General features: G+C 43.0%; 1 protein-coding gene across 1 annotated transcript; it reads right to left on the bottom strand.

Annotated features, from left to right (window-relative positions):
- Positions 1 to 532: 532 nt before the first annotated feature.
- On the bottom strand, positions 533 to 6,361 carry cdc23 (CDC23 (cell division cycle 23, yeast, homolog)). The gene is made up of 16 exons (XM_018751777.2): positions 6,255 to 6,361; positions 5,826 to 5,898; positions 5,548 to 5,685; positions 5,415 to 5,457; positions 5,190 to 5,295; positions 4,812 to 4,944; positions 4,066 to 4,243; positions 3,751 to 3,848; positions 3,561 to 3,642; positions 3,169 to 3,322; positions 2,235 to 2,354; positions 1,959 to 2,034; positions 1,792 to 1,853; positions 1,623 to 1,701; positions 1,411 to 1,530; positions 533 to 1,219 (listed from the first exon to the last, which is right to left on the bottom strand). The coding sequence occupies exons 1-16, from the start codon at positions 6,359 to 6,361 to the stop codon at positions 1,052 to 1,054; spliced, it is 1,737 nt and encodes a 578-aa protein (XP_018607293.1). The 3' UTR covers positions 533 to 1,051.
- Between the last annotated feature and the right edge of the window lie 3,121 nt (positions 6,362 to 9,482).

Below are 9,482 nucleotides of genomic sequence, written 5' to 3'. Positions count from 1 at the left end.
TCGTACATTTTTTTTTTCCTTTGTATTACTAATTTTTCCCATCTTATTACCACAATTAAAATACTCACAGTAATCAAACCAGAATTTAAAACTAGAATTCTGTCGTTTTGGAAATGACATAATATTGAAATACTAATGTCTATACTGTGTGGGGACCCACCCGTGTAGTATTTTGTCCTTAAAAGTTAGACGTTAAGATTTGTAGAGAAAAAGCCAAACTCAGTGGTTGACCAGGTTCCACTGACTGTTTGCAGCTTCATGAAAGCACAGCTGTCCAAAAGGTTTTCCTCCTCAATTGACAAAACACCAATTCTTAACTCACCCTCTATAAATATTAAAATTACTGCCCCGAATCCATTCCATTAAACTGCACAAGTGACACTGCTGTACCAGCAAAGAGATGCTAATGAAATAATTAAGACTAAATGTCTACCAGCTAAAAACAAAAAAAAAAAGAAAACAAAACAGGAAACACACATCCCTTAGACAAGAACTACAAAAGGCTTTATTGGTTTCCTTAAAAATACTGCTGTTATAGAATAATGAAAGTTACTGACTCATTTTAATTTACAAAAACCAAAATTATGTATTTACAAGTAGAAAGGAAAAATGACCAAAATAATTAAAAAAAAAAAAAAAACTGTTGGAAGAATTTTTTTCCTTCTAGCATCTGCATTCCGGAGTGAACGTTGCCTTCGCTTTCCAAACTGAGAAAAGATCACCAACACCTGCTGTGTCAACCATGATATTGTATTTTCATGCTTTACAATAGCCACACTAAGAAATGCAGTCATAAAACATACATTCTTACCACCACTCCAACACATCAAGGATGTGAGACTAGTGAAGGAGATTCTTCTTTTTATACATAACTCAACTTAACAAGGCTTTCACAAAGTTCTCTTTCCAACCCAACAAACTGCAGACTGAAGGACAAAGGAGCACAGATACCAAGAGTAGTGGTATTGTGTACCGATAAACATGGCCACGGAAACAAGGGGGACAAAAAGCATGATGGCAAGCGAGTTTGGAGGCGAGATGCCTGAATGCGTCAGGGAGTGACAGAGGAAAGGTCAAGCGGGGATACTCTTCGGACCGGGGTGTTATTGTTGGACAGCGAACCAAAGACGCAAGGCAGAGAGACGTCCGCTGAGGAGGCTTCCCCTTGGTCTCTGACTTGGGAGATCTGTCTCAGAAGAGCCTTGCCTTCCTCGCGTGCCTGTATAGGAAGAGCGATCTGCAGTCAACACAAACATACACCTGCTTCTGCTGTGCTGCACAGACACTAACACAGGTAATGAGAAAGAACAAGTTTTTGCAAGTACTGCGTACGGCGGGCCATATTTTGCCAGTTTCCCGTTTCCTTGCACAACCATTTTCATAATGCAGCAGCAAGAAACAGCAACTCACATCGTTGTAATCGCAACAGCGCTGGGCACAGAGAGAGGCTTCATCGTAGCGCTTGTTTTTGAAATAATACTGGCCCAAGTACCGGAGGGCTGTGCTCACTTCAACATGCTCCAGCAGCTCCTGGACAGGAAGGGAGAGATACACTGTTAAAAAAAAAAAAAAAGTCACACACATTAAAAATGAACAAATGAAGGTGGAAAACACAAGCTCACCCCACAGGAGAAGATGTCCTGGATGTAAATGATATAACAATGGGCAGCTTCGTCTGACTCATTTAGCTGCTCGTGGAGTCTGTGGAAGCACAAAATGTTGTGGAAGCAATGAACCTGAAACTGAAGTTCAAGAGACACACACTGACCCAAAACACGGGAGAATACTCACTTGGCTAGTTTGAGCAGGGCCATCCTTTCCACATCCCCAACAGAATATGCCCTCCAATAACACTGGCGCAGAGAAAGAAATACACCTTTAGTTATAATGAAGGGCCAGGAACCGAACAACAATCCCCAGAGTATTAGAAAATGAGCTCCAAAGTGACAACAACTCACCTTTTTGGCTTCTGAAAGCTGAGACAGCTTCTCATAGCATTCTCCTAAAGCCACCAGCATGCGTGAATCATTGGGCCTGCAAAAGGCAGCACAGAACATTACAGTGGATGCTTTTACATTCTATTACCAGTGAAAGTCAAAAGGATACAAAATAAAGCTTTTGCTTTATAACAAACATTGTTGCAGATACTTTTTGACTTACTCTTGTACATATGAATTCTTGGGAGGAAAACTACAGTAACTGACTAGTGTCTTGGGGAGCATATAGAGTCATACCTGAGTTGATGAGCTCTGCGGTAGTAGTACAGACAATAGAAGTGCATCTTGAGGATTTCATAGGTCTGGCCCAGTCCATACCATGCCCTGTAGTCTCGCTTGTTCACCTCAATAGCGTGCCTTGTCCCCAACAACAAATATACCATTGTCATCGTATTGGGCAGGTGTCCCCATTCAAGTGCTTTTTAAACACGATCCATAGCAGTTTTTTTACACAGCAAAGTGCTTGAAGTCAGAAGACCAACAGAACTGCTTGGTAATGTGGTATTCTGGGTCATGCACTCAAAAAATGCCAGGACAGCTGGTAGCAGTGGTTAGAGCTACTACCTTTGGGTCCAAATGTCACAGATTAGATCCCCACCTCTGGCTGTAGTACCCTTGAGGAAGGTACTTACCCTAACTTGCTCTAGTAAAAATCATCCAGCTATATAAATGGGTAAATAATTGTAACCTTAACATTGTAAGTGACTCTGGAGAAAAGGCATCAGATAAATGAAAAACCTAACAAAATCTCATGGATAAGAAAGACCCACCCTACCCACATTTTTTTGAGTGGGAACTTTGTTTAAAAAATAAAGTTTGATGCTATAGTTTGTGTGATTAAAACTTTAATCAACTCACAAATCCATCTTCAGCATATGACAGAGGTTGACACCCATTTATATCTGACACTTCTCCAAAGCGACTTGTGTTCCATGTTCTCCAATGCTACCTTCAACTACTTACCAATTTATACGGCTGGGTAATTTTACTCGAGCAATTTAAGCTAAGCACCTTGCTCAAGGGTACTACAACTGGGATTCAAACCTACAGCCTTTGAGTTCAAAGGCAGCAGCTGTAACCACTGCATCACCAACTGTCCAGAAAAAAAAAGAACCACTGTATAGGACTGCAGACAACAAATAATTCTGCACAAATAAGCCAACATTCTCACCGGTAGGCCTGAATAGCTGCAGAAGTATTTTTCATTTCCATGTACTCGTGGCCCATTAGTGTCCACGCACCAAGGCAGCGTGGGTTCAGCTTCAGGGCCCTCTGGAAGTACAGTGCTGCCTTCTCATGCTGTGAGCGGAGACTGTAGTAGTTGCCTAGACACCAGTAGAAGAGGTTGCAGTAAGACAGTAAGAGTGACGCACAGAGAACTACAGAACGAATGGAACCGTTTACTGTATGAACTCAAGCACTTGGCTCTGAAGTTTGAGTGCCACCACATAGGTCCTTTCACCACAGGTTTCATGAAGGTTTGCTCACACTGTATTTGGAGATGTGGCACCGCAGTAACTCATTACACCAGCACAGACATCCACAGAGTTTCTCCATACTCACCGATAACACAGCATGTCTCCACTCTATATTTATCAATTTCAACAAGGTTGTGAGCCAAGTAGCTGAGCTCAGGCTTCATGCTCTAGAGGTGTGCAAAGACACAACAGCAGCAGCAGAAGTCAGAATCCTTGTCCGGTCGATTACGTTAACAAATGAGAAGAAAGTCAGTACTTTTGGTAAGTCTTCCCACCCGGACATAGAGCAGGTTAGAGAAGGTGTCCATGTTCTCAATGCGATAGGGATCCTGCTCTCTCAGTTCATTGAAGAGGGACAATGCCTGATCTATATCTGTTACAGAGATGGGATAAACATTTTGAATACATCCAACATACATGAACATAGAGTTTTATTTTGCATGTGTCACACAATCACACATTCTGACCACAAAGGACCATTAAAAAAGAAAAAAAGGACAACATTAACAGCTTGAGTAGACAAGCTCACAATACATGTTGTCACTGTAGACCACAGACAAAAGAGCAAACTGAGAGCCATTGAAACTGACCACGGATGTTGTGGTAAGCCACAGCAATCTGTGAGATGATGTAGGTACTCTTGGAGAAGCCAGCTTCAATGAGACTTTGGTATTTCTGCAGAGCTTCCTTTATCATCTGCAGCTCTGTGTACATGTGTGCCAGAAAGAAGTCCCGGATCCAGCAGTCTGGCAGTGACAGAGACTTTAGCTGGGAGAGGAGAAACAGGATCACTGTATCGCAATACATCCTACTTAACATTGCAGTTATGTAACACGGAGTTAACTGCTATGGCAAGAGCTGAACAATAACAGCGAATGCAAACCAATATTGAACTTGTGAGTACGTTGCAGGCAAATAAACAATGACCTGGGCATCAGGCCTTGGGTCCTTCGTGGCAAAAATGGCACATCAGGAATATATAGGCTTTCTCCCTTTTCAATAACTTGCACTCTTGTAATTCACAGAGCCTGAGTGTAGGAATTGTAAGGGGGTGTGCATGGAGTGTGGGGACACAAAGCAGATGGCATGTTGGTTAGATCTGAGCCTTTCGACTAGGATATTTCAGATGTAAATCCTTACCCCATACTGCTACAGTAAAAGCTACCCAGCTGCATATAATGAGTAAATATTTGTAAGTAGCTTCACATTGTAAGTTGCTTTCAAGAAAAGTGTCAACTGAACAAATAAATGTGTACATAATGTACATGTAAATCCCTGAAATGAAGCTGTCAGAAAATCCTGGAAGGGAATGTCATGGTAGGGTTATGACGTGTACCATCTCTATGTTGGTGATGAGGTTGCAGAGCTCCAGCCATGCTCCCCAGTGCAGCGGCAAGGCATGAGTGGCCTCGACAAACACATCAACAGCTTCCTTCAGAAGGTCCAGCTTCCTCAGCACAACTCCGTACCTGGATAAAGACAGGTGTGCAGCTGACGGTCAACGTTGTGACATCTCAATCAACTGGCACAACGTGCCAATCCAAGATGAGCTTTAGAATAGACAATCTAATCAAGGCCAATGCTAAAACATGCAATTTGTAGACGTTAAAAGATCCGAAATACTTTTCTCGTAGTTATATTTTACAAGAGGCAACCTCAAACACCGCTTTTATGTGCATATTCATCAATGATTTAACATACACTTGGTACATACAGGTAGAGTGTGAACCCATCGAGCTCTCCAGTGCGATGCTTCTTGCTGAGCTCCACCCTCAATTCCCGTAAGGCTTCATTCCGCACCTGACCCTTCTCCAGGGGTCCTACAAATAATAGCGGGTCATAGGAACAAACCACTCAATTAGCACTGACCTTCTGGGAGGTCCATGCCATCATGACAAAAGAAATGCATCCAGGCTTGTTTTTAAATGGTGCCGCTTACCCAGGCTGTCCACAGTCTCATCATCCTTCTTTTTTTCTCCAGACTGTGGACAGAAAACCACATCAGCCTAAATTCTTCAACAACACAAAACAGTAACAATAATAATAACTACATAAACTGCTGATGTGCCGACCAGGTAGCGGGAGTACATGTACAGGAAGTAGGCCTTCTTGCTGCGACAGCCTCTCAAAAAGTAAGCAGCTCGGTCATACTCCTTCAGGTCAAAGTAGGACTTTGCCAACCCCAGAGCATCCAGGTCCTCTACATCCTCCTGCAGAAGGGAGAATCGAAGCCCACCAAAAGCGGGGGCCGAGGAAATTAATAAGCAGACAGGATTTACTGCGGTGCAGCACAGTAACACAGGAAGCTGCGCTCGGTCAATAAGCTCCACGCTTCAGGGGGACCGCTGACCTCGGTGAGAGGGGCTGGAGGTGGCAGCTCGCTCATGGGCAGCGGTTTCAAAGCAAAGGCCAATTCGGAGGCCCTGTTGGTGGAGGACAGTTACGTGTCATTCATTCAGCACGACTGACTCACAGTCACAGTTGTTAGAATTTCAACGTCAATTTTTTTGGCACAAAAATGTTCCAACCTGCTCAAACCTCTGGCATCTCCTCATCCGCTCAAGTATTCACAGCTTAAATTATTACAAACACAAACCGTTGATAAATACCAGAACATTAGTAAATAAGACAAATGCGATGCTGGTGATCAGAAAGAGTAACAGAGTCAGTTATGACAACTAAGACTCGGGTGGTCGGGACGATACATGATTAGTTTATGTCCGTTATTAGTATTGCTACAAGGCACAAACGCACGTAAATAAATCATTAAAAACCTCACCATTTCACGCTGTGAACCAGACCTCTCTCTTTACAAAGACTTATCACTGAAATGAGTTGTTTTTTGATTTGGACCAAATCACCAAACTCACTGCTGAGCGCCGCCATTTTTTCATACTGCTGTGCTGTAGCTCCTCCTTCGAGGCGCCCACGGCTCGCGCTACATTGTGATTGGCTTGACCTCCGTACCCAACGACCAATGGGATGCACGGACGGTTCTATGGCATAAGAAGTGCGCCATCTTGGTTGTGGCGACTCCGCAGAGATGAATTAAATGCGGGCGCGCCGTTTTTCGAAAGGCGTTGCTAAAGTAAACGTTTGTCTTTCTGGGAAATATACATGCATTTAAAGTGGTTTAATCTGTCGCATTCCATTCAGTTTATAATTGCTATATTAAACGCCTGTAGTAGGTGGTAGACATTTGAAGCTGAAACGCGCGAAACGGATGCCATTACTTTCACCAAAAGATGGCAGTGTTTTTGTTTGAGAGACAGACGAGCTCCGGTTTCCGTCAAAAAGACGCGTAGAGTTCAGCTTTTGTCTGTGATTTCTTTCTTTACAGTGACGAACTAAATCAAATCATTGTTTTGGTGTTGGCTCCCTAAAGTAAAATGCTGTCAGTTAAGGTAATGAAAAGATACTGCGCGTGAATTTATTTTTCCTCCTTCGGAATTTTGATTGAACTCGTCTAATTAATTTTGTAGCTACTTGACACTTTTTTCCTCCAAATCAATTATCTTTTAATTATGTAGTAAGCTTAGTAGTTTTAAGGTAAGTACTTGGCTAAGGAGTTCTGCTCCTCCTGGAGGGGGGGTTTGAACCTGCAACCTTTGGGTTCAAAAGCAGGGGCTGTAATTATCACACTGTCCCATCCTATTCTATCCTATCCCATCCCCTGCAGCTCTAAAGCTTTTATTCAAATCCATTCAGAATTGCGCACATACAGTATATGTCCTACCCCTGTGCCCAGTCTCTTTCAGAATAAATCAGTGTCTCTGCACTCAAGTCCACAAAGGATTTAGCTGTGAATCGAAGACCCGGCAGAAATGCCCACTAGCATGAAATTATATATGATTTTCCATAACCTTCTCACCTTCGAGAGTTAATATGCAGATTAACACCTGAATTGGAGGTTTGGTGAGGAGGGTGCGAACAGGCCGAGAGATTAGGAAGAGACACAAAGTGTCGCATCGGTAATTAGTTCAGTAATTTTCTTCTCATGAATATTCATTCCGGGCCTATCCTCTTAAGAAAGGTAAAGAATATTAAGGCATCTTTACTGGAGGTCATGGATCTCATTGCACGTAAATGTCCCGTCGAACCGGTGACCCTGGGTGGCCATGCGTGACCGAGCCTCACCCGTCAACGGGAACCCCCCAGTGACCTTCTCCTCGCGACCCCGTGCCGTCCCCATGATTGAAGACTTTGCTAACCCCAACACATGGCAGTCTCCAGTGTGAGATGCTGCCTCTTTTCTGCCCTCAATTTAGAAGGAGCTCGATGGTCTTCAGATTATGTGCTGTTAATTTATCACCTACAGTCGTGCGGTTTTTATTTGCGGCCGATCGAGGCAGCGAGCAGAAACAAACTAAGCACCGATTTTCGCGTACGTTAAAACGCAGCCATTTCCTCACCTGCTTGGCCCGATCTGAATTGCACCAACATTGTGATGTGTGCGTGGGAGAAAGTGTAGGATATGATGAAACAATCAATCACACTCGTCCCAAAACCCACAAAGGATTGTTTTCAGAGCCCAAGTTACAAAAGCATAGTGAATCATTGGCCCCAGTGGGCAAGGACTGGTGCCTGAACCTGGAGTTTTTATTCCCTTTCTGCTTTCAGTCTTGAGGCTTTTCTGAGGCTTTCAGCTCTTTCCAAACCTCCCTCTTCTCTTGACCCTGGTTTCAGGGTCCAGTAAACTCCTGGTTTCGGGGTTAGGGTAAACAGAAGAATTGGGCAAGAACTTCTGGACCCACTTCCTTTGCCATCAGTTGTGTAAAACAGTCATTTTCATACTTGCGTTCAGCGCTTACTTTGAGAATAAGTATTGATAATGGAGCTCAACATATATTTTTCAATAGCTCTCTGTGCTCACTTCTACGTTCAAGTGCTCACAGTAAATGAGACTGAAAAAAATTAATAAAAATGTTAATCACCTTAAAATAGCTACTAAAATGATGTATGCTTTTACAAGGCATACAGTTCGGTGATTAAATGTAGTGCAAATTGGAAATTGTACCAGTGAGCACAGCAGTGGGGTGGACAGCTGGGCAAACAGCAGAATGCTGGTGTTCTCCGTTTTCTTTTCGCTGGATCTTGCTGTTCATTATCCATTTTCACAAGTGCCCATTCTAGTATAATTTCTCTTCATAAAAATGTTTCCCCTTTAATCTAAATAACAGTAAAAATCATTTATCTTCCTTGATCATCCGCTACACCCCAACCAGACTGCTTCGCTCTTCCACATCTGCCCGCTCGGTGGTCCCACACACGAAAGATAAAACATGGAAGTTCTCAGTTCTGGTTCTGTTGTGGTAGAACGACCTCCCCCTGTCACTCAGAACTGCTGAATCTGTGTCCACATTTAAGAAGGGTCTGAAAACTCACCTCTTCCAGACTCATTTTGCCCATCTTCTCTTAAGTTCATGTAAGGTGTAAATGTTCATGCACCGTAACTTTAAGGTGATGCTGGATGAACCTTTACACAGTTACTCCTGTAATGTAACATAAATGTTTATGTGTATCTCAGAAAAAATATTACTAGGAAGATGATCAGGAATCGTCGATATTGTGATAAAGTTTTATGCAGCTACTCGTGTGATGAATGTTGGTTCATATGGTGGAAAGAAACAAACGAACTGCACTTAAGAATCACACGTCTGCATCCAAGTGTCTCTTCCTGCTGATGTAATGAACACATATTTTCTATGAGACGTTCATCGCTCTGGAGAAAAGCGTCTGATAAATGAATACACGTGAATGTGAGTCTCCTGTGTCACTGTGATCCACGTGACTTTGCATGTCTGTTCAAGGACCAATATTTTTATGTTAACAAGCCACCTTAGTCGCCTTCAGTAATTAAAATATGCGCTAAGATTACATTTGTCGGATAATTAGTTTCATAAAGTTTTATGTAAGACGCGCACCAGCGCTTGGCCTCTCGCACACATCAGCAGATGCACCGATGACACCGTCTTACACACTCACACACCTGGTCGCTGCGGCGCCA

The sequence above is a fragment of the Scleropages formosus genome, chromosome 4 (genome assembly GCF_900964775.1).
Source record: "Scleropages formosus chromosome 4, fSclFor1.1, whole genome shotgun sequence".
NCBI lineage: Eukaryota > Metazoa > Chordata > Actinopteri > Osteoglossiformes > Osteoglossidae > Scleropages > Scleropages formosus.
Note: the sequence above shows the minus strand (reverse complement) of the source record. Positions and strands in the feature narration are given on the sequence as shown.

Coding starts and splice junctions, on each gene's coding strand:
- cdc23 (XM_018751777.2), bottom strand. CDS start 6,361: ATGGCGGCGCTCAGCAGTGAGTTTGGTGATTTGGTCCAAATCAAAAAA. Junction 2,355..3,168: donor GCAGCTATTCAGGCCTACCG/GTGAGAATGTTG, acceptor GTTGGGGACAAG/GCACGCTATTGAGGTGAACA. Junction 1,854..1,958: donor AGCTTTCAGAAGCCAAAAAG/GTGAGTTGTTGT, acceptor TCTCTGCGCCAG/TGTTATTGGAGGGCATATTC.